The sequence below is a fragment of the Clarias gariepinus genome, chromosome 21, assembly GCF_024256425.1.
Source record: "Clarias gariepinus isolate MV-2021 ecotype Netherlands chromosome 21, CGAR_prim_01v2, whole genome shotgun sequence".
NCBI classification, from domain to species: Eukaryota; Metazoa; Chordata; class Actinopteri; order Siluriformes; family Clariidae; genus Clarias; species Clarias gariepinus.
In genome coordinates this window covers 11638824-11664787 of record NC_071120.1, presented here as the reverse complement: position 1 = coordinate 11664787, position 25964 = coordinate 11638824, and the positions used below count along the sequence as shown (strand labels likewise).

General features: G+C 36.0%; 2 protein-coding genes across 8 annotated transcripts in view; both read left to right on the top strand.

The window, feature by feature from the left end:
- Positions 1-13682, top strand: part of LOC128509160 (ankyrin-1-like) — a 26768-nt gene extending 13086 nt beyond the window's left edge. For 2 of the 7 annotated variants that reach the window (XM_053480774.1, XM_053480770.1), the window contains 15 exons: positions 8-106; positions 712-810; positions 4076-4273; positions 4750-4848; positions 6784-6882; positions 6968-7066; positions 7398-7490; positions 8476-8548; positions 8691-8711; positions 10007-10103; positions 10332-10410; positions 10502-10620; positions 10984-11208; positions 11495-11649; positions 12142-13682. In XM_053480774.1, coding sequence (XP_053336749.1) covers positions 8-106; positions 712-810; positions 4076-4273; positions 4750-4848; positions 6784-6882; positions 6968-7066; positions 7398-7490; positions 8476-8548; positions 8691-8711; positions 10007-10103; positions 10332-10410; positions 10502-10620; positions 10984-11208; positions 11495-11649; positions 12142-12404 — 1818 coding nt within the window. In that variant the 3' untranslated portion in view covers positions 12405-13682. Of the gene's footprint in view, positions 1-7; positions 107-711; positions 811-4075; positions 4274-4749; positions 4849-6783; positions 6883-6967; positions 7067-7397; positions 7491-8475; positions 8549-8690; positions 8712-10006; positions 10131-10331; positions 10411-10501; positions 10621-10983; positions 11209-11494; positions 11650-12141 lie in introns of all 7 variants that reach the window. The other 5 variants (XM_053480773.1, XM_053480769.1, XM_053480772.1 and 2 more) reach the window with 3 other exon arrangements.
- On the top strand, positions 12628-25964 carry LOC128509073 (ankyrin-1-like). Its single transcript, XM_053480644.1, has 11 exons — positions 12628-12669; positions 14052-14256; positions 15053-15149; positions 17162-17390; positions 20190-20318; positions 20444-20563; positions 20693-20777; positions 20886-20960; positions 21577-21708; positions 23671-23808; positions 24569-25964. Exons 1-11 carry the CDS (start codon positions 12628-12630, stop codon positions 24574-24576), a joined length of 1260 nt encoding a protein of 419 aa, XP_053336619.1. The 3' UTR covers positions 24577-25964.

Genomic DNA, 25964 nt, shown 5'->3' with positions numbered 1-25964 from the left:
TTTGTAGAAAGGCTTTACTCCTCTACATATGGCAGCAAAATATGGAAAGGTGGATGTGGCAGAGTTGCTTCTTGATAGAGGGGCAAACCCAAATGCTGCAGGCAAGGTATGTATACTTTCAGGTGGGCAGCTGAAGTAACTTATAGCAAATATTATTTATATGAAACTCATCATTCATTTTAACGAACTGCTTAAATATTATAATAAAAACCTACAGCATGTATTGTCTGTGATTCTATTGTGGTTTAGAAAGAACAAAAAATAAATTTAATCAAATCTGTAATGCAGGATCTATAATAATAAAAAGATTCTTATCAAATAACAGATTGCTATCTTTAACAGAGGATCAAGAGCTTCCGTCTCAATCACACTAATGGATTGCATATCAAATTTAATGAACAACAATCCAAACATAGCTGTTTTTGTTTTCTTTAGTTATTGTTTAGCTCTTTGTTTCTTTGTATTAACCAGGGTTAATTCGACATTCATGATATGCCATATAGTGTTTTATTATGACTTTAACAGGAAGTTCCACCTTTATGTGGAGTGTCATACTCAGTCATTATTTTGCATGGAGTTCCATTAGTTGCTGAGTTGTATTACTAATGATGATTTTATGAACAAACAAATAAAAGCTGTTTCTACAGGCATTGCCTATAGATGTGCTTTCATATAAAACCTATTTGTTTGCTTTATCATTTTCTCTTCTAGAATGGACTCACACCATTGCATGTGGCTGTCCATCACAACAACCTGGATGTGGTAAACCTACTGGTTAGCAAGGGTGGATCTCCACACAGTGCAGCAAGAGTAAGCAGATCTTTATTTGTCTAATAAAAATATATTTATAAATCAATCTTTGTTCAAATTCTTTCGATTAAAACAAGCGGTATTATTTTTATTATACTGTTTTCATGGTTTCCATTTGTTCTCTAAATTTTATTTATTTTTAATTTAATAATTATTTCTAAGGTGCATACAATATTATAGATTATACACTTCATAGACTCTTTCTATAAAATCTCATTACAAACAGCTTCATCATATTTTTATATTATTATTATGTATTAAGTATATTATTAAATTATTATATAAAAATATTAAATATCTTCAATATATACATTTTTAAGATACTTCACTCTTTTAGCTCTCAATGTAAGCATTTTTTTTTATTATTTTATATACTGTATAATAAATATAACCATTTTGGTAATATATTAACTGCTTTATACATACACACAAAAACTTTTGCTTTAGTTTTGTCCCTTCTGTTAAAGAACATGCTTATATAGATTTCATTTCAATGGATTTGATTTTAAATTAATCAAAAGGTGTAAGGAATCGCCACTAGAGGGCACTGTTTAGCCCTTTGTAGTTTTTGTTTTGCAGACTCAGTTTCCCAGAAGGCACCTCGGTCAGGTGATGCGGGAGCACACCTGAACCGAGGTAAGTCGTTAAATCTTTAATAAAGTAAAATAAATTAGTCTGGGAAACTGGGTCGAGCATTGAACGTTTGTACGTACTGTCAAGTGGGCATTTTGGTTTGTGTATTGTTTTTCTTTGTTTATATGTTGGTTTGTTTTATATTGTTATTTTGTAGTTCATGTTATCCCATAACTACTAAGCATGTCCCCAGGCTAATTGTGTTCATATGTGAGTCTATAGTGTTCATGTGTGTGTGGAGCTGATTCGGTGTCGTGTCGTGTTGTGTTGTGAGTAAAAAAATAGGTAAGTAGTTAGCCTCTGTGTGTCTCTTAGCCTAGCCTCTGTGTGTGTCTTAGCCCAGCCCCTGTGTGTCCCTTAGCCCAGCCCCTGTGTGTCCCTTAGCCCAGCCCCTGTGTGTCCCTTAGCCCAGCCCCTGTGTGTCCCTTAGCCCAGCCCCTGTGCTTCCGTATCCCTAGCCTTTAGTGTTTAGCTATTTGGTAAGTGTAACTAGACGTCTCTTAGCCCTGTCTCGTGTCTCTGAGTCTCTCGTCTTGTCCCCGTTTTCAGCTCCATGCTTAGCTTGAGCCTGTGTTTCGTCCTTAAGCAAGTGTCTCAAAATAGTGCTTATATTTTATGTACATTTACATTTAGGCATTTGGCAGATGCTCTTATCCAGAGCGACTTACAAAAAGTGCTTTAATGTTTACATCATTGGATACATACTTACACTGGGTTAACTAGGTTAATAACTAAGTGCCATTAGTCCAACACAACTGGGAAGAGGGTTTTTTTCTTTTTTGTTTTTCCGGGGGGGAAACTGGTATTAGAGCCTGTGTTTTGTCCTTAAGCATGTGTCTCAACATAGTGCTTATATTTTATGTATTAGAGTCTGTGTTTTGTCAGTTAAGCATGTATTTCAGTATAATGCTTATGTCTTGTGTCTTGTCCTCTAGCCTGGGTATGGGTCAGTTATGGGTAGTATAATTTAAGTGTGCGTTTCTTTGTTTTGTTTCTTTGGGAGTCCTGTTTTGGTTATATCCTGAATAAAGACTCGTTTGTTCAAAAACACCCCTCTGCGCATATGCCTGCCCTTTTCTACCAACGGCATTAACAGCCTATACCACCCTTTCATGACAAAAGGTTTTACAAACCAGTGGAGTCCATGCCAGCTTGCGTACAATTTTAAGTAAATTATTGGAAATATTAATTCCTGAAAATATTTTAAACTTAGGTCACTCATGATTAAACAATTAAACAAATTATGAAATTACTTATTAATAATGAAACATAAAAGCATTTTGACTAGTGGTTTCAGATATGTATACCTCATACATTCAGACATTATACCTATAATTTTTTCACACTGCCTGGCCAAAACAATAGTCGCACATTTTAACATTTTATTGTTAAAATTGCTTTGAATACGAACAACATGCCATTATTTTGATAAGCATATGTAATGTCACAACATTTATTTCCATCCAGAGTGACATTAATTTCCCTCCAAGATCTTGAATTGATGATGGGACAGCTGGTACGCTGCATAATGTCTCCTCCAGCACATCCCAAAGATTCTCAATGGAGTTAAGTCCTGGACTATACTGTATGAAGGCCAATCCATGCGTGAAAATGATATCCCATGCTCCCAGAACCACTCTTTTTCACAATATAAGCCCAATGAATCCTGGAATTGTCATCATGGAATATGCCCGTGCAATCAATGGAGAAAAATCCATTGATGGAAATCCTCATCATTAAGTATGTTTGGGTAGTTAGCCAACCTCATTTTTGGGCACATAACCTTGTCTAGACCTGACCAACAGTAGCAACCCCAGATCATAACACTGCCTCCACAGGCTTGTACAGTGGGCACTAGGCATCAGTTCATTCAGCTTTCATTTTACCTTCATGCACATATAATTCTGTAACAGAATACAATATATGTGGACTCGTCAGACCACATGACCTTTTTCCAGTACTCCACAATCCATTCGTTATGCTCCCTAACAAATTAAATCCTTTTTCAAATTAGCCTTATTGATTGTGTTTTTCCTAAGGCTACACAGCTGTTTAGTCTCAATCCCTTGAATTTTCTTTGCATTGTGCGTGTGGAAATACTCTTACTTTCACTGTTAAACATAGCTGTCGCTGTTGTTTTAAACGATTTGATTTCACTAAGCGTTTAAGTGATCTCCTTAAAGATGATAGTTCACCACTATTCTTCCAGGTTTTAATAATGCATTTTACAGTTCTTAACCTAATATTAGTTGTTTCAACAATCTCCTTAATTGTTTTCTTTGCTTAATGCCCAACAATTGAACCTTGAACATTAACCTTCTGAAACAGAGTAACATTTTTGCCATGACCACAGGATATCCGACATGGCTCTTTAAGAAATGAGAAGCTACTAACTACATCAGTTAAATAACTTGTTGCCAGCTGAACCATATTAATTACAGCAGCAAAATCCAGGTGGTGACTTTTTTGGGCTGAGTGGCGTATTAGTCTCATGATCTTAATTGTCTGCTTTTGTTACATTCTAAATGACTATAGATATTATAACACATGAATATTATTTGAATGATTAATATAAACCTGTTGTTCATTAATCTTACACTAAAATAACAAAATACTGTTTTCTTTACCCCAGAATGGATACACTCCTCTCCACATTGCCTCCAAGCAGAACCAGTTGGAGGTGGCCAATAGTCTACTGCAGCATGGAGCGTCTGCTAATGCGGAATCCTTACAGGGAATTACACCGCTGCACTTGGCTTCCCAGGAGGGTCAAGCAGACATGGTCTCACTGCTAATTTCCAAGCAGGCCAATGTCAACTTAGGCAACAAGGCAAATATTTAGAATCTTTTATTTTTATTTATTTATGTATTTATTTATTTATTAGGGTGGGGGGGTGGGAAAAAATTCACATAATGGTAGAACTTCGCCACAATTAATAGGTAATGGGGTTGAATTTTTTATTATATTTTTTTAGCGAGGGGATCCATAAATCCTAATAAAATTATAAATTAAAATAATCTCAGGTTATGTTAAAATGTAAACAAAAAAAAAAGAAAAGCTCAATTTTGACTAATCAAGTCAGATAGTACCTTATAATTTATAAATTATAAAACATAAGGACAAATTATAAAGACTGACTTTGTATGCTTTACAGTATACAGTGGAGATTATTATAATAGCAGAGGGGGGACTACATCTTGTATAGGTGTTTGGCCATGTAAAGTGCATACATGTATGGTGCATTTTTTCAATATATATGTAATTGAGTGAGGATCTGTGGGAATATGTGCTTTATCTTTCTGCAGAGTGGCCTGACCCCACTTCACCTTGTTGCCCAAGAGGGTCATGTGGGCATTGCTGACATCTTGGTCAAACAGGGGGCATCTGTCTATGCTGCTACACGGGTAGGATGTTATGCCACTGACATTAACATTTGCATTGTTAAGGCCTTTTGATTTTGTTTTGGTGTTATGATGCGGCATTTCTTAAGTTTAGTTCAGTATAGGTTGACTCATGTCTTAGTCAGTAATGATTAAAATTTGATTGTATGAAGCTTTATAAGTCACAGATCAAAATTTAAGCATTCTATGTGGCCATATCTCTGGTAAATATAAATCATTCTCTGCCAGCAATAATGTTTGGGAAACATGAGAGTCATGAAATTGTTCTGGCATTTACGTCCATGCAAACTCGTGCCAAATGTGCCCTAAGCATATGTTTATAAAAACTGAAAATCTAACACTGTCAGCAGACCATAGGCAGAGCTTGACATTTGCACTGGCGAGGGCAAACATTTTATACCTGACGTCAGTACACTATCCAGCTACTGAGTGGCATGTTGTGCATATTATACTATAAATACTTGGGTAACAGAAGACAATAGTGACAAGCTAATGACAAAGGCAAACAACATAGTGCATCAAATTACTTTTTGATTACTTTGTGCTGTATCAAACTGGATTACACAGGTAATTTGTCTTTCACACATGACATGAGCATGTCTTTTAAAAATTAAATATCAGTTGTTTTATTCTATACTGTTTTTACTGTTATTTTATTTTACATGTATTCTTATAATATAGTGAACATGTAAACTAATTACTTGTTAAACCAAAAACTTTGAATATATGCATAGTTAAGGTATGTGCAACCATGCACACAAAAACATTTAGACATGAAAATGGACACAATTGCTTAGCCAACAAATCACAGCCTTGCTGCATAAGGATTGGTACAGAGAGCACCTCTAGTGGTCACTAGCGGTCAGTAGTGGTACTATACAGAAGAACTATGATGATCATAAAAAAATCTCAAGAAAGGAAAATAGCATTCTGCATACATCAACTTATTTACTGTAATACATTAATCCCCATTTATTGCAGAAATCAACATGTTAATTTCCCCTGCCCCAATATATGTATAACAAATGTTTGAATTTGACCTACTTTAGGTTTAATGCAGTGACAAATACCCCTCCTGCCCCCCTTCCCCAACCCCAACTTCGCCTGTGCAGCAAATACATGAGCAGTATACATAAATGTACTGTATGTGACAAATTATATTACAAATAAATTTAACATTTTGTACTGTATAAAACAATTGATAATGTGGTGATTTAAACTGTTATATACATTTTTACTGTTTTGCTATTAGGTGGTTGAAGGTTACCTACCCAGTGGGGGTGCCTACCTGCTTGTTCTAATTTTTTTTACTTTTTTTAAATTCTAAATATTTGTTGTTTACTACCAATGACAAAATGAAAAATAACTGTCCTTAGATGAGGAGGTGTTTGTTAAATGATTTAACATTAGTGAGTTCATGAGCATTTATAATCCAGCACATGACTGTTCACCTAACTAGCGTAATATTTATAAAAGAAAAAAAAATTAAAAAAGATTGCTCATGAATGTTTTTAAATAATCTTAAGTAGGTTGGTTTTAATGTCAACAAGATTTTAAAAAGTAATAAAAATAATCTATGGTGACAGCAGCTATTTTGAATAACTATAGTTTGAATAATTTGATGTCAATGGTTTGTGTTTGAAGTTTTAAACGGGCCCTATGCCATATTTGTGCCAGATGTTAAAAATAATATTTGGACCTGCAACAGCATTGGGCCAAACATATTCTTTGTTAACTTGGACAAGTTTTAAATCTGTTTTGCCACAGATCCAAAAAACAGTTCCTGTATTGGGCTATTGGGCCGAAATGCAGGATCTAGAGTGGATGCTGTACTAAATGTTTGCTCCCTTTATAATGTGGTGTACATATTTTTGTCTGGTTTTGATCATTAGGCTTTCTCTGATTTTTAATTATGGGTTAAATACTTTGTCCTTTCAGATGGGCTACACTCCACTCCATGTTGCTTGTCATTATGGCAACATTAAAATGGTTAAGTTCCTCCTGCAGCAGCAGGCAAATGTCAACAGCAAGACACGGGTAAATTGGACTTTTTTCAAAAATAATTTTCTACATATTAATGTTTGTAATTCAAAGGTAGTAATAAATTGGTGTCATGTTTCAGGCGGGTTATACACCCCTTCATCAGGCTGCCCAACAGGGCCACACTGATATTGTGACCTTGCTTCTGAAACATGGTGCACATCCAAATGAAATTACTACTGTAAGAGCCCTTTTTTTTCTTTTTTAAATGTTCTAGTATTTATACGCTGGACAGTCAGGTTTACATTGTTCAGTCAGATATTGTATATATGGCAAAGAACAATAGAAACTAATAGAGATTTGGTATTTTGAAAGATTTTATGGAACATTAATTGAAAGTTGTTTAGATTAGTATTCATAGGGTTTACTAACTTAGTTCTTATCTGTTATTTACTGTATACCTAGTCTTGTACAAAACAGAGACTTACAGCGAAATGGCTTTATTTAATTCATGTCCATAATCAATATGTGGTATTGATAGGAACAAATGACAAACTTTGTTTCCCGACCAGAATGGCACTTCTGCACTGGCAATTGCAAAACGTCTCGGCTACATTTCTGTGATTGATGTCCTCAAACTGATTACTGATGAAACAGTGACCACGGTGAGTGACCAGCTGCTCATTTAGTACTCAGTTGATTCAGGGTGCTTAAGGAATATTTACTGCAGGACCATGTTTGCACTTGCTGAAATTCAAAAAAAAAAATAATAATCTTTTATGTACACATGCCTAGAAAAAAAAATTAAAAATATTTAACTAATAGATATTAAAATAAATTAGTGCGAGTTTTATAAGAGCAAATTGTACCATGACGTCAGCCAAAGCAGCATACAACAGAATCACCATTAAGTGACATTAGGCTACCACCTATATTAGTTGATAATTACATTTGAGGTGTATTTCACAGCAAAAAAACTAAACAAAAAAAAAACGGGAATATTATCTGATGACCTGTTCTTTGTCAAACGAACAATGATAAAAAGTCACCTAGCATCTGACATCTACTATTCTGCTGATTATTTTTATATGCAGTATGTTGTGGTGGACTTTGTACCTTATTCAAAGAAGAAAACAAGCATGTAAAAATGGATGAAGATGTAAGGGTATTAATATGCAGATGTTTGATTTGTTATCATAACCTTATCATAACGTCACCCTGTACAAACGTGTACCCTCCTGCTGGATTTGGTGAGGTTTGTTAGCAATATCATTACCTCATTCAATGCATCAGTTGCAAACAGGACGACGGTAAGTTTTGGCCCTTTTGCTGTCCAGAAGTGGCCAAACCATGGCAGACAGATATCATTTGTAAAAGGTCTATAGTCCGACATATATGTGTCACATGCATGTCTGCAGTGCCCTATCAAGCAAGCTCCCACTCGAATAATCATCAGCCAGACACCATGTCATAGGACACTCCATCAGCCACCCATGCATGTTCATAATCACCAGACTTTTGATCATGCAGATACAACAAAAAGCAGAAACAAAATATTTTAACTTGCAATGCACCTCTGCAAAGAAATAATCATTAAAACATCCAAGCTTTAATCTCATGTTTATTCAAATCAAAATATCTGCCTTACAGTCGACCACTGAAAAACATCGAATGAGTTTTCCAGAGACAGTTGATGAGATCCTGGATGTGTCTGAAGATGAAGGTAAAATACAGCTTTTCAATATGTTTTACTGTGAATCCAAGTTTTATTTAAACTAAAGGGGTCAGAAAATATCCAGTGTACAATTAAAAAAAGAAAAAACAGAAAAAAAAAACACTAAATTGTGCTCCTTTTGTTTTCGTAGGAGTTGCACAGCTAACGCTAGGTATGAATGTCTGTCATCTCTCTGTAATGTGTACAATGACCATTAATCTTTACAAAAAGAGACTTGTTCCCACTCACATTCTCACATAAGTGCCAGTGGTGATGGGTTTATCATCAGCATGTGTCCATCAATAACCATGTCAGTACCTGTAGCACTAACCTACCACTAAACTACTAGCTTCTGCTTCAGTCTTGCTCTAGTTTTCATGTGTCTTCACTTTTAAATGTAACAAGTGTTCACTGATTCTTCAAGCATAATAAAATACTGTCATTTTCTTGAGAATGATTTATTAGAAAATTAACTATGACACAGAAAATGTCATAGTAAGAAACCCCTGTCCTGTGTAGCACATATAAATTAATATGAGTTTAATAACATATAAAAATTGCATATGAAAGTATGCATGACACCATATTTTTGCTTATTTTTCTACAGTGTTTAAAAAAAGTAGAACCCGAAAACTTTGCTATAGTGTTTGGCATTTTTGCAAATTGCCCATGCATATATGTAGTCTCGACTCATCCGGATTTTTTTTTATACAAAAAAAGCAAATTTAGCTGAAAAGGCTATATGTGTTAAGATGATCCTGATGATTTAAGGATTGTACCATGATTATCATTGTAGCATTGTTAGTCTGTAGCCTACAAACATGGTTTGTATAATATTCAATTTAAATAGCAGATTAAAAAACTTAATATTTATGCAAAACAGATTGCATAAATTAAATTAACTAGGGAGGCACATTCATTTCTGTGGACTGTGTCTGTAACAAGAATGTTACAAAACATTCCATCATCGTCCTGTGTTTAGGTAGGTAAGGCCTCATTAATGAAATATAAGAAGAAAGGTTAAATATTAATGTCTGTAAATGCATGCTTATTTAACTTGTGGCATATTTTCTCTATACAATTAAAAAACACTAAATAAATTTTTTTAAATATAACTATTTAAACACAGATAAATACATAATTGAGTGATTGGTTTAGATCAGAGACCACAAATCCATGGTTATTAGTAATGTATGAAATTAACGTACTTGTGTTTTTCAAAAATGCAATTTCTATGAGTAAGTTAACATACTCAAGAGGATTTCATGAATGAGGCCAGCAGTGTTTGTGTCTGTTTGTGTTGTGTCCCTTCAACTTACAATGTCTCTATCTGCTTGTAACAGTTTCTCCCATTCTTACTCCAGCTTCTTAACCAAGATGTGGTGATTCATAATACCTGTGGTTTATTTGCTGTCATTTTCACCCTGCTATTACGGATTTTCTTTCCTTTTTCCCTTCATGCGGCAGGCGAGGAACTACTGGGAACAGAGATTGCCAGGTATTTGAGGATGGACGGCATGAGGGACCATGATGACGATTTCCTTTTCTCCAAGAGAGTCACAGAGTATGAGAGAGAGGGCTGGAATGTGATGTGAGAAAGCAGAATACAAACAGAGAATTGGCAATATTTAAACAACAGATGCTGAATTAATGGCCTGATTTTTTTTTTTTTTTTTAATGGACGGGTTTAAAGTGAAACTGGATAGGCAATTGGAAAAAGTGTAGAGATACCTAGTATTTGGCAATGTATGACTAATATTCCTACTATTATTTTCTACTTTTTGCTCAACAGAAATTACTCCCCAGCTATTCCAAGGATCCCCTGTGTCTCTCCTGAAACTGTCATGCTGAAAGAACATGAAATGGAGCAGGTGCACATTAATCATTCATTTACAGAATTTCTGTTTATCAGGATTATCCTTTGACCATAGTCTGACAACAATTTTTCATATTGAAAACCAGCAGCACACTATTCCTATTCCAATGCCCAAAGAGTATGATGATGACTCTCTGATTCCAAGCAGTCCAGCCACAGAGACCTCAGACAATGTCAGTCCAGTGGCCAGCCCCATTCACACTGGGTAAAGTGCAACTTTTTAATCTGTTATATATTGTAAATTGGTTAGAATAACAAATTTTGAGCTCAACGTTATTTTTATTCTCAGCCCCTTGAGTCTAAAAAAAAATTATTTACCTGGATGTGCTAAGAAAAGTATTTATTTATTAAACTGTCTCTTCACTCTGATTTTAGCAATTTGTAATGTTTAATATGTAGTTGATCATTTATTGATTCATTCATTTATGCTGTTAATTTATTTACGAAATGGCACTCTGTTGTTGTCTCAAAATAATCAGGCCAGTAAAAACATATTGAAATCCCCACTTGTGTAGGTGGGTTTGTGTTGCAACTTCATAGTAAATAGTGTTTATTTGTGGATTTGCAGCTTCTTGGTTAGCTTCATGGTGGATGCACGAGGTGGCTCCATGAGAGGAAGCAGGCACAATGGTCTTCGTGTTATTATACCACCACGAACATGTGCAGCCCCAACACGCATTACCTGCCGCCTGGTGAAGCCCCAAAAGCTCTCTACTCCATCTCCTCTGGTTGAGGGTGAGGGTTTAGCTAGCCGAATCATCTCACTGGGTCCTGCTGGCATGCAGTTTTTGGGGTGAGTAAAAGATCCTGACCAACTGTCACTAAAGGATGGCTTTAATGTTTTGGTTAAATTGCTAACATTAGTTGCAATTATGAGTAAGTAGTTACATTAGATGTAATTATGAGTGAGATTAATCACCATTTTAAATTCTCACTTTCCTTAATGTCACTTCTTTATCAAGTCTAAAGTGATAAAATGGTTTTAATGAACTCAACACTGACCTATTTCTAATGGATGTGCAGTGCTGTAACTGTGATGTAATAACTCTTATAACTTACCAAACCTTGTTTTTTTTCAGACCAGTGATTGTGGAGATTCCTCATTTTGCAGCACTTGGTCGGGGAGACAGGGAACTGGTGGTCTTGAGGAGTGAGAATGGTTCCGTCTGGAAGGAACATCGGAATCGTTACGGTGACGAAGTGTTGGAGACTATTCTCAATGGCATGGATGAAGGTGGGTACTTTGTTTTGTTCTTATATATTATGTGAATTTGTTTGCAGCCTAATGTTATAGTACATGTTCACGTTTACATTCTGGACCATTACACAAAGTCACTTTAATAACCATTGCACAAAGTCACTTTTTCTATGCATACTTGCACAAAATTATAGTTCTATGTGTACAATATATTTCTATTTTCAGGTTCTATTTTTTCTAGTTAAATTTTTTATTTAAATTTTCTATCATATTTCTTCTATTGATATTTATTACTTATAAGTTTTAATTCTCTTTTTAAGGTCACTGGCGGTCGTGTAAGCATTTCACTACATTTCGTACTGTGTATGACTGTGTATGTGACAAATAAAATTTGAATTTGAATTAGTAAATATTATTGTTTATCTGTTGGTCTTTATTAAGAGTTTTCTATTTTATCCATAGGAGGATCATTAAATATTTGCAAAATGAAACTTAATTAATTTTTCTTTTCTTCATTGTTTTTTTTAGATTTAGAAAGTCAAGAGGAGCTTGGGAAGAAGCGTATCAGGCGGATCATCTCCACTGATTTCCCTCTATACTTTGCTGTGGTCTCCCGCATCCAACAGGAGAGCGACTTGATTGGACCTGAGGGGGGTCGTTTGACCAGCAAAATTCTGCCAATGGTTCAGGCCAGTTTCCCTGAAACATCCGTCACCAAGCGGGTTCGCCTTGGACTGCAGGTGAGCTTGGATGAGGAGGATAAAGAAGAGTTAGGACTAATGTCACCATAACACAACATTGATTGACATTTTATGTCATTTAATCACATGCTTCCGTTCCTTTCTTGTAAATAAACCTATACTGAATAAAAGAAATATCAGAAATTAACCTTTGAATCTTTAAAACCTAAAATGTGATTACAGGTATTTTCATCAGGGTGGTTTTGTCGAGATTCTAAATTGGTGTGCTATGATAAGTACAGTGTATTGGTTAAGTTAAAATAAGAATGTCAAAATGAAAGAGATCATGAATACGGCACTTGCAATGCTAAATACAGTATGTGAGACACTGCATGTATATTTGGCTCTGCTAAGGCTTAAATGGTACAGCTGAATTTATTGCAACACATAATAAAATGCTGAAATGATGGGTGTCATTTTGGAATTGCAAATATTTATATAACTACAAATACATATTATAAAATGTATTAACATTATATCGCCAAAGGTTTGTGCACTCCTCACCAGCCCCACATGTGCTCTTTGAACATCGCATTCCACTTCAACCTTGGAAATGTCTTCCTGGAACAGAGAACATTCTGTACACCTGTGCACTTTTAAATTTGAGGAAATTTTTTTTGGGAAAGATCCACATGTGTGTGATGGTCAGGGTTCATAAATCTTTGGCAAACATTTCTTCTGGACTGGAACAAATGTATACATTATTGTCTTTTTGAGCTGAACAGAGTGGTGGATGATTTAAACAGAATGTTGGAATTACTTTTAAAGAAAGTAAGAGTAAGTGCACAAGGATTGACTATGGTGTTTTTTACATGCATGATGAATAATTGTAATGTGCCTTTTTAATAATAACAATTAGCCATAATGAAATTATTGATGCTCCACAGACACAGGCTCTGCTAGTTTAAAAGTGATCAAATATAACATGGCCTCACTCTCTGATTTCCTTTTAGTACATGATTATATACTGGGTTAGGATTAGGTTAAATCCTAGTATTCTTCAACCCTGCTTCTGTAACAACATGCTCATACCAAAGTTTGTATACGTTTTTATGACCAAGTGAACTGTGCACTTTGCATTATTTCTTTTATTTGTAAACATTACTATAAAAAAAATAGTACCTCCTAAATCAGTTAAAACTGTGCTTTGAAAATTGATACACAGCTGACACATAATTATATTTCAAGTTCTTTATAATATAATCAGGGTTCAATATAACAGGGTAACATCTTTCTTTCCGTGTTAATAAACCTTTATAATATGATTTGTTTAAATGAAAACTTTTGTAACAATTTCTTTTTATAATAAATATTCCTATTTGACCAGTACATTTGTGTCTTGTTTACAGTTCAGTTATTATCTTAATTGAAATTGCTCCTGAGAATATATTCAAATTTTCTCTGTCTTTTCCCTCTGCTTTATCTCATATTTTATCCCATTTAATTTCTCTTTTTCATCCTGGCTTTACCACCAATTATATAAAAATTTTTATTGCATTTCCACAATGTGCAATAAATTTTTCAATTAAATGATGCATGTTTATCCTTTCCCTACATTTTGATTTCTCTTGCTGACATTTACATTTCTTTTCCTTCCACGACATTGCATTCCTCCGGATATATTTTTTTATCCTTCACACACATCCCTGAACATCATTTCCCACCCCTTTTTCTTTTACTGCTATACCTGGCGCTCAGGCCCAGCCAATCCCCGATGAGCTAGTGGCCAAGCTGCTGGGAAACCAGGCTACCTTCAGCCCTGTGGTGACAGTAGAGCCGAGGCGTCGTAAATTTCATCGGCCAATTGGCCTGCGCATCCCGCTGCCTCCATCCTGGAGAGATTGCCCTCGAGATTCTGGCGAGGGTGACACTACCAGCCTCCGCCTGCTCTGCAGTGTGATTGGTATGATAAGGCTATTTAAAGAAAAACACTTGGTTTGTTTATATAAACTATAATAGTAATAATTTTTTTTTTTTTAGAAAATCATTTTATAGTTTTATGCTTAGCATAAACTATAAAATACCTATGCACATATTTGTATAAACGTTTATACAAACATTTATATATATTATTATAACATTTAGAGCTATTATATATATAATAAATGTATCAGCTTAATATAATCAGTAATAAAAAAAATAACTTGCTAGCTTGAACCACAAATATTATAATATGAAATATTAATGATAACTGTTAATCAAAGAGTATGGAAAAAGTCTAAGAGGCATTAGTATAAATATTCTTCAGGCTTCTTCTGTTTTCACTTTATTCTGCTCAGCTGTAGTGGATTTGGGGTATAATTCCACCAAAACTGGTTGTTAGACAGAAAGCCAATAATTGTGTCTATATTTTATCTTTCATTGTCATTTGTTTAATATGAATATGGCCTAGCTTTAATGAAAACTGGTGACACTTTAAATTTGGCCTGAAAGTGACAAGTGTTGTGGTTATGCTGCCTTTTCTTTATCCTGTGAGCATTTAGGGCATTTTGAAAGGTTGGGCTCTCTGCTCTCGAAAGACAGAATCTATAAGAACTGCAAAATAAATATATAATGGTACATGTTTATTAGTGCATGCCTACTTAGTATAGCAGGGTAACATCACATTAAGCATTATTGCTGAGATGGCCTGTTTAAATTGCTGAGATGGTCTATTGCTAAAGTACTTTAGTTAATATTAGCTGTTCTGCTTTTCTTAGGTGGAACCGACCCAGCACAGTGGGAGGATATTACTGGCACAACCAAGCTTATATACGCTAATGATTGTGCTAATTTCACCACCAATGTGTCTGCACGGTAAGATAACAATGTGCATAAAAAAGGAATACTTTTTACAAAATCTTGGAGGATGCCTGTACACAATCAGACCATCAGACAAGAATAAAAAGAATAAGATATAACCATAAGCATGAAACATGATGTAATAACCACAAATAGATCCTGACATCACAAGCTAATAGTCATACCACTCTGCTTCTCCATAACTCAGCCACACCACTCTGTGGTGACCAGCTAGCAGCTTTTTTCTGATGACTTTTGCTTAAATTTGTGTAGCCAACACCCCTAAACTTACACTTCATCTGAACCATTTATCTACCACCAATGACAAAGCTAGCTGGTATCAGGGCAAATGAACAGATTCGAGACACATTCTAAACTTATTTGTTTAGAAGAGAGACTTACAGCCCCCTGCTAGTTTGACAATAACTGTGAGATCCTACAAGAGTTCCCTAATCAGACTTGCTTAGTGATAAATACTCTAACTGTCCTCCACATTTTGGGGGGTGGGTGGAAACTGTTGACTTTAATCTGAGTCATTATTTAGAAAAGTGAGAGATCTAGGAGAGGACCAAGCCTTCATGCCATAGGGACCAAAATTGCCATCTCTAGTAACGTGTTATTCCCTTTATAAAATAGGAAGCCAGCACCATTGGGGTATGAACAGTAGTGTAAGACAGAAGTGAACACTATTTCACTCTGCCACCATGCAGTTAGAGTCACAGTTTGCAAACTAAAATTCCTGATAAGGGTTTTAGACAGACATTCATAAACCTAAGGACATGCCGCCAAACAGAGATGTTTGTGGAGAATAGCTAGTTCTAAACTATAATCATATAGATAAATGGCACCTTGTGTTCTGGAATTATTTTTTTTTTTTCAAATTCAAATTTTATTTGTCCCATACACAGTCATACACAATACGATATGCAGTGAAATGCTTATACGGCCAGTGACCTTAAAAAATAAAAAGGTCAAAAATTCTTCAAGTGATTTACCTACTTCCCCAAAATATTTAGATAGATAATTTCCCTATAACTGCTGACATACCCAAAGGACATGTCATGGACGGTATTTAGATTGCAAGAATGAAAAATTGACAGGGCTCCTCTGGACCCTTTCTTCCTCTGTCAAGTCTGTTAACTACAAAAGGAATCTAGCATCCAGACCTTCTTATGTATCATTAGCATAAAAAGAAACAAAAAAAAATCAAGGGAACCCATTAAATGTTTGGGTGATACTTGATAATAAAATTATGTGCAAGTCTTTTCTATACCTATTTGCTATAGAGTTCAAAAGTGTAAATTGGGAAATTTATTATAATTTAGAATGTGCAGAACTGTTTGTTACAATTACAGTTTAAATTCATCATTATGATTTCCATGTGTTTGGTTAGTCTCTTCATGTGGAACCACCCTCAGCAGCCAGAATGCATCAGGCAGGTCTGGAGATCAGAGGGGGCAGAATCACCAGTGTCTCTGTAGTGACATGTGTAGCCTTGGGTAGTTGTAAGGTGACTGTTCCATACAGTAGCACAGGGAAATGTTTTTACATTAACCTAAATAAAAGTACAAAGTGATATAATAGTTGGAATATACTGTAACAAAGTGTAACTGGCAACAAAGAACTCAACAAATGTAACAGGGACCTAAACTTGAAACACTGAATCAGAAGGTATGTATTGTGAACATCAGCTTATGTAAAATGGCAAGAGTTAGCAAGACTAAGCGCTATCTAATATGATAAACAAACCATAGAAGCACAGAAGTATGATGAAAATCTTTTATTTTAATGCATTGAATTCTGTTATACTGTTTTAGAAATACATTGAAAGCCAAGACAGAGCACTGCAAGACTAGGAGCATGGGAAAATTATTATTTGATTATGTCTAGTCTTGCCATGCTCTGTCTTGCAGGTACATTTAACCAAACTCCGAGAGTGTTGCTTGTATTTTTCACAAAAGTCCAATTTAGGAATTTTCTTTCAAAAATGACTTTTGCTCTTGGTGCTTTCTTTACACTTTTCACAGATTTTGGCTAGCAGACTGTCCTCGGACTGCAGAGGCTGTTTCTTTTGCCAACTTGCTGTACCGTGAACTGTCAGCAGTGCCATATATGGCTAAATTTGTGGTATTTGCAAAGATGAATGAGGCGCGAGAAGGTCGATTGCGCTGTTACTGCATGACTGATGACAAGATGGACAAGACCCTAGAGCAGCATGAGAACTTCACCGAAGTGGCCCGCAGCAGAGACATCGAGGTTAGAAGCTTTACCAGTATGTTAACCAGGGAACTAAAACTGATGAAGAGATTTTGTTTGTTGGTAGAGCAAGAGGAGTAGAGAAACTCACCAGCCAACACTAAAGAAATCATTAGCACTACTGTAGAGTTGTTACCTGCTATTATACTGCAGAATAATAATAAAGAATACAAAATAAAATCATGCAGAAACAAATAAACAAATTCAGTTAAATCTCATATAAAATATTCAGTATAGAAGACAATTGCAGGCTTAGTAATTTGGGTTGTGGCATGAAAATTTACTGGTTTAAGTCAAAAGTTTAAAAGTTCCCTTGAGATATGCAAGCACAACATGCTCTAGGGTTTATGTATAATGGTAAAAAACAAAACCATGTATTAAACATCAGTTCTGGTAACAGACCTTTATAAGAAGCATTTCAGAATGCACAACACATGAACCTTGACTTAATTGGGATACAACAGCAGGACACCAAATATTGCACATGAGGTTACTTTGAGTACAGGGTCGGAGTCAGTAACCATCGGATAAATAAATAAAAATAAAATTCAATTCAATTCAATTCAATTTTATTTGTATAGCGCTTTTAGCAATTTTCATTGCCGCAAAGCAGCTTTACACAGTGAAAAGAATTATTTAAGTTTGTATGAAATGTGAATTTGTATAAATCAAAATGGTCAGTTTGTCCCTGGTGAGCAAGCCGAGGGCGACAGTGGCAAGGAAAAACTCCCTGAGATGGTAATAGGAAGAAACCTTGAGAGGAACCAGACTCAACAGGGAACCCATCCTCATTTGGGTGAAACAGAAAGCAGTAAATGATCTGCATTTATACAGTGTGTAGGGTGGGAGGCAGTTCAGCTATAATAGCTGATGTTAATTGATGTTAATATGGAGTCCAGGTAGTTATTGAAGACCCAGGTAGACTTGTAAGAAGTTCCAGTCATGAACTATCGAACTGTCAAGTCCCCAGAGAAACAGTTGCCAACACCAGTCAAGGCCAGAACTGTCTTCTAGGTAGAGAGAACCATCTCCAGACACCAGACGCATCCCAGAGAGACACACGGGGCATCCAAAATGGTCGCACCAGGCTTGTGGTACATTCAACGCTATGACCATGGTTGTCATGCAGGCTATTTTCTGTAAGCACTTGGACAACAAGAGCTTTAACCAAACCTGTCCTTCACTTTCCAGTTTGATGCTTAAGAGATGCTGCTTAAAAGATGATCAAAAAAATACTAAATCATTTAAAAAAAAAAGCATCTAACACTGAAATCTCTAGTTTCCAAAGATGCACTCCATCAATACATGAGGCATTACAAAGCAAAATGGCATGCAATTAAATTAAAAAGTCTAAACAGCGTATAAAAGGAAGCTTTATGTTTGTCCTTCTCAGCTACAGAGATTTGGCCGCAATTACTGACAAGATCTAAAGTTGAAATCCATTGTGCACCCACAGTATAAAAGCATTCAAAAGCTCCTCAATTTGGGGCAAAGAACAAGCATCCTTCTTGTTTTAGTGTTAGAAGTCCACAAAGCATCAACATGTTTTTACAAACTTCTTACCCCCTACTGTACATTTATTGTACTGTTATTCGCACTACTCAATCATCTTACTAAATTCTGTGTGAAAGTACCAGCAGCCTTATTACAAACTTTTTAACAACATATTACTGCACAATTTATTATATGTGATACACACTACAGTTACTATCGTGCATATGTCTTTATGTACATTTTATGTACATTTGCAACTTACCCTGTTTATACCTTCTGTGTATAGTGTCTTGTCTATAACAAATGTATAGTATTTTACCTTGTCTGTACTTTAAGAGCCACAAAGAGCCAGAATCAAATTCCTTGTGTGTGTCAACATTTATGACAAATAAAACCGGAATTTGATTTTGCTTCTGATTCATGCATTACCAGTTGAGTATATCACAGGTCTCCATTTTCTTGGCCAAAACCCAGTGCTATGCTTCTGCGAAAGTCATTGTGCTTTTCACTTTTGGTTTAACCAGGAAAGGCTGGATAGATCGAGAGCTGTGCAACACTCACCTATTTAAATTCCTACTTCCTCTGTTTCATCGACCACAACTAAGTTTCTGCCTCTCAAAAGTTAAAAGCTACAACTTTTCTGCTACATAAAACAAGAACAAGTACATATTCACATAATTATTATACTTAAGATGACATAAGATGGTTAAAAGTTTCCCTGGTGGATCTTGAGAAATATCTATTATATATATATATATATATATATATATATATATATATATATATATATATATATATATATAAGGGGGGGGTCAGCTTTTGCTGATTTAATACATGGATTGTTGAGCTATTAGCATATAGAGTCTAGGCCTACAACCATCTATGCACCTCATCAATCCATTGCTGTTAACAGGTCAACAGACATTTTTCCAATAAACTTATAGGGGTATTTCTGTTCAATTGGTACACACTCACAAGTTTGTAGTTTTGTCTGCCAAGCCATTAGCTGAAGCAACACCAGTAGTAGAATCAGGTACCTGGGATTGTGCTTGCAGCTGCTCCCAACTATTCAATGGATGCCTAAATCTGTTGTAACTGTTTCATAAGGGCAGTTGAAGTGGTTGAAGTAGTAGCTCTAGCCTGTTGTTTTCCTTATTGGCAATGACCTGGCTCCATTTTTGCCACCAAACAACACTTATCAGGGCCAACAATTGAAAAATGCATAACCGTGAGATGTTTGGGAAGTTACTTGAAAACCTTCTGTGATACTTCTGTGATACTGTGATTCCATGCCATTACCCACAGGTAATGGAGGGCATGCCATTACACTTGGAGTGCTCAGGGAACTTGGTCCCCATAAGGAAGGCTACTCAACAGCCGCGTTGCTTCAGCTTTCAAGCCTTCAGAGACAACAGACTTCCTGTCTCTGTTAAGGTATTTATGTCCTTAAATGCATCTACAAAATTACACAACACTGGCCTCATTTATTGTTTACTAAAAACCTTTTATATTTACTTCTACTCGCACTTCAGTAATTCACAGAATTTCCTCTTTTTCAGGTAAGAGACAGTAGTAAGGACCCCTCTGGATTCCTGTCCTTCCTACGCAAGTCTACCAAGTATGAGGACAGTCAGCAAGTGCTCTGCAACCTCAATATTACCATGCCACCATGCATAAAGGTCATCAAATTCTTCCTCAAAACACATTTAAATGCATGTATAAAATTTATAAAATATACGCATGTACAGTGACATACACAAATATCTGATCATGTAGTATAAGCAGTACATATTCTGTGCCAATATCAGATTGGAGGGGGTGAAGACCGAAGGAGGACACTCACCCCTTTGGCCCTTAGAGAAAAATATAGTGCACTTAATGAACCAACAGTAGGTAGGAAAAGTCCTGCACACAGCTATCACATATACTGCTCATACACACATGTACACTCTAGCATTAGACCGCAGATGGTCTAAGCCAATGATGGTCTGATTTCTGCAGCATCAATGACCGCCATGGAAAGGATGGAGTTAAAGATGGCTTTAATAGCCGAACAATTGGGGTTGAGCTGGGCTGGTAAGTGAGTACATGAATGAGTGTTTTATTTTTTAATGATGATTAAAGTATGTCTTAGCTATGGCTGCACAATTTGATCAAAAAATGACATTGTGATTGCGATGTACCCTTTTAGACATATTTATCTAGGCTTACAGCAAATAAAGGCACAAATAATCTCATTAAGAGGATGTTTTCCTATATTAATTTATCACCTTTAAAGTATTTTAAAAATGTAAAAAAAAATAATAATTCATAATAAACTATACAAAAAATACCTTTAACTAATTTAACCTTATATTACATAAAATACCAACTATGTGTAAATTGCGTGTGGTAAATTGAGGTCTTTAGAAATTAAATAATTGCCTTGGTCCATCTCATGGCGATTTGTATATTAATGCAATTAATTGTGCAATTAACTAGTCTTAACAAAACATATCTCAAGCCTTATAGTTTCTTTAAACACTGACCACAACATTGAGACAATGTTTTGGCCAAAAATTTCCACTTTAAAATAAAATAGTATTGTAAGATAAATGATTTCCAGTGAAGACTAAAGCTGTTGATGTGTGCATTTTTTTAGTCTTTATTTCTCTCTATTCATATCCTCTCTATTTCTCTAATCCCTATGTAGAGCTGGCCCGAGAACTCCAGTTCAATGTTGATGAAATTAATAGAATTCGGGTAGAGAACCCTAATTCACTCCTGGAACAGAGTTCAACACTGCTCAATTTATGGATTAGCCGTGAAGGCAAGAGAGCCAAAAGTAAGTGACTCATCGACAGTGTTGGGTGTAACGTTTGAGTACTTAGATTACTTTTTTGATGTAACGAGTAATCTAACGCGTTAGGTCCACCATTTAAGTACTTAGTTATTTAGTTATATTTGTGAAAAAATTTAATCCATTATTCAGACAATTTATGTCAGCAGTCATTCCCAATCCCAATGTGTGTGCAAAAGTCGTCCTACAAGCCCCGCCTCCCCTGATAACTTGCCCCCCTCTGTTATTATACCCCTGTCTCACTTATGCGGTTTGACTATGCGAGGACCGACACGCAGAAAGATGTAAACCTGATCACAGTGCCAAAACTCATGGTGAATCATGATGAACCGTACTTACGGCCACCGCGTGAAACCGCATAGGTGAGATAGGGGAATTAGTAGTTAACAGATTATGGGCCAAACTTTGCTGGGTGATGATGGTAGAATAATCATAAAGGTCGTGACTAAAACAACATGCAGGAGGAATCACAAATAAGCTTTCATTTTCTGCAATGGAAAAGTCCTCGAACTAGTTACTTTTATCAGAGAGTAACGCTGTAATGTAACTGATTACTTTTTAATGACAGTAATTTTGTAATGTAATTATTTACTTCAAAAAGTAACGTCCCCCAACACTGTAACAGTAGATCTAATGAATGATTTGAGGACAAATGCAAAATGAATGAATGAATTCCCAAACTTCTCATTTTTAACGTCCTCTTAAAAGTGAAAACATGTTCAAGCTGAGTTAAATTATACAATGGTTAGTTCTGACCAAGCAATCTGACTGGATTAAATGCATAAAAGCGGATATAAATTTCAAACTAATTGTTTTTAACGGTTGCCTTTCTTTTGCTTGAAAGTGGTCGCTTAAATATGGTGGTACGCTTTGTGCCGGATAGCCGAGGGAAAAAAGAGCTCAGAGCACAAAACCTTTATCGGCCTCTTTCACCATCACAAAGTTATAATACAAAACAAAGTAAAAGTAAAGAAAAGGGTAAAAGAATATAGCGTTTTGGGGGGAAACAGCACACCTGATCTCCTACTCCGTTCTCTCCTTCTCACAAACACTCGTTTGAATTTAGCGCGTTTGTTCTTCCCGCCCATCAATTAATCAGTGCAGTGGTTTCCAGGGTGCAATTTTTTCCTTCCCCGTTTCATAATTTTTATTATTTTTCATTTTCATTATTTATTTTTTACTCAGTAGCGAATATGATTTCAAATATAGCAAAGTACAATACTTCAAACAAAACATAATTAAGTAAACTTAAGTAAAAGTAAAATGATCAGATTTTAAAAACTACTTAGAGTAGAAGTACACCAAAAAACTACTCAATTACTGTAACGCGAGTAAATGTAATTCACCACTTTCCACCTCTGCTAATAACATTGTTATTTAAAAAAAAAAAAAAAACACTTACTTGTCGTAATAAGTCATTCCAAATCTGAACCGTGTTCTTTTAGTTATGGCTACAAAGCTAACTAGCTCCAAACACAAGACTGAATTTCAAATCAGTCTCAAATTCATGGCCAACGTAACTAGTGGGCGTGTTGAACAAATGATCGTATACCCTAGCGCATCCTAGATTTCCATTTAACCCTATCTGGGATTCAACCCCAGAACCGGAAATTAACTGAGCTGACATCCTAAATCAGAATAATTGAAAATACAAAGAGAAATTTACATAATTCACAGGACTGTCCACCACCTGCATGATTTATTCTCCTCATCCAATACTTATAAGAATTGAAAATTACTTTTTTTGTTTTTTTTGTTTATAACTGTTTGTTGGCAGTCACTATGTCAGCTGTCGCAGAGAGATACATGTTGGTGGAGAAAAAAAAAACTGGTTAAATAAAGAAACAAATTATAATCTGTTGATAATAAATGATGTTTGTAGAACTGTTATATAAAAGCATATTGATAAGATCTGCAACTTCTGTCTGGTACCCTGCCTTGCTACAGTGGAGAGCCTTTTCATGGCACTGAAGAGCATTGACCGAATGGACATTGTGAACATGTTGGAAGGTCAACAGGGTAATCAGGAACAAGAAAGACGTCAACAAAATGACAGAGACCATCTTTCTCTTGGCATATCAAATGGTAAGAGATTCTTCACTGCCTTGCCCCTCTCTAATTCCCGATCCCCTGGCCCATAATGAGTCCTTTTATCCCAAAACCTTTTCCCCACATCCAGCTAACAGCTTCAGCCATTCCCTGTGTCTAACCACATTATCCATAATAATGTAGCTGAAAACATTGAAGTAATCATGTCTGCTGTCACCAGGACCAGGGCTAAGGACATCCCTACAAACCTGCTTACATCTTTCTGTGCTCATTAAAGTTCATGGCTATTATTGAGTGTTTATGGCTAAATATGTACAGTATGTGTTCTCTTAAATAAGTAAGTCTGGTGAATCACAGTGTAAAAGAAGTTTTAAATCATAGGCAACTGTCCCATAAATTGCTGTTTTCTGTTTTTTTTTCTAGTAAATAGAAATGACTGCATAAATCATGATCAGCACTGTTTTCTTTGCTGTTAATGGTCGGCATTTAGAGCAGCATAAAGCTAACCTGCCTTATTATAGAATGACCAGAAAAGATCAGATCAGAAAAAGATAAGAAAACCAGGATCTCAGATTTATCATGTGGTCAAGAGTTTAAGGTCAAATTAGGCCTCTTATGCTTCATTTACTGCTTCTCATATTCATACAACATACACCGGTCAGCCATACCATTAACACTACAAAAATGGACACATTAATTACCAAATATATATACTAGTAAATGTGAGGATCATGGGCATTTAAGCAGAAGGCGAATGCACAAATTGCTAAAAAAGAGTGAATGCTGTTCACAATAGGTCAATGATGGCACCAGAACATCCAGCGTACCATAGCTCTCTGTGCATGGAGACCAGCAGACAAGCAGCCTAAGACCACCGTCCTAGATCCCAATCCAATCGAGCACCCACGGGATTCGGACAAACAAGTCCAATCAAGGCCCCACTCTGCAACCCATAACACCCAAAGGATCCACTGTTAACAGTCTGATGCCAGATTCCACAGCACACAACCAGAGGTCCTGTGGAGTCATGCCTCAAGGGGCTAGATCTGCCCAGGTTGCACAAAGAAAACCTATGTAATACATAATGTTTTGCGTTCTAATGGTATGGCTGATTGGTGTATAATGAATAGTGGAGTGAAAAAATTAGATATTACATGTTACAAATTTTAGAACATCATGTTACCTAGTAACACCTATGAATAGTCTTTGAGTGCATGCCCTTATACGTCCAAACTTCACTACTTTCGACTGAGTCATAGTCAAAGCTCCTTACCTTATTAAACCTCTTAACCAAGTCAATTTGTACCTAAAATGGAAAAGCAAGCCTTTTGATTCCCGAAATCTCGATTTATAGGAGTCTCGTAGTGCAAAAGCAAGAGAAGAGTTTGTGCAAAAAACACACACACACACTGAATGATAAGATACCTTTGTGAAATTAAAAACATGCAAGGCATACCGCAAGTCCAAACAATGTGTCGTCCCTCTTCCCTTTGACCCCTCTCTTTGTGATCACTGGACATATCATCTGCAGCCTAGCCTCTTCCTCCTTCACCTTCTCCTCCTCCTCCACAACTCTCTGACCTTTGACCTCATAGGGACATCATGTTGACCTCTGGCCCTCACCTTTTTATCCTTAGGCCTGCATTTTGCCTTTTCCTTTTTCATAAAACCACACCAACAATCTTACTGTTTTTTTTTCTGAGATCAAAATTCCCTTCTCATTAGCTGTACACTCAGTGTCCCCTGCAGGAGGGAGGTGTTTCTGACCCTGTCACCTTCTCTGTCTGTCCCCTGTTCCCTCTCTCTGTTGTCTTCTGCTGTCTTCTCTCTTTGTATTTCTCTGTTACTTTTCACCTACACACCCCTGCTCTCCTCTCTTCTTTCCCTGATGCATGTATGCATGCACTTGAGGCTCACTGCTGTTTTGACTTCATCACTGCTTGTGCATGTAGAGGTTTTGTTCCAATCTATGGAGTTTTTGTATTATTTTTGAAGGGCTTTCCTTGGGGACTTAATGACATATTTAGTATCCTTATACCCCAGCAGGATTGACTGACATGCTTACAGATTATGTAAACACTGAAGTGTATTAAGGCCTTTAGATGGGTGACAAATAAAAGGGTAACCCTAATAACTGGGTGCCTAAACATTAAGACTGCAGACGCTTCATCACAAGTGTATGTTCTGATAAA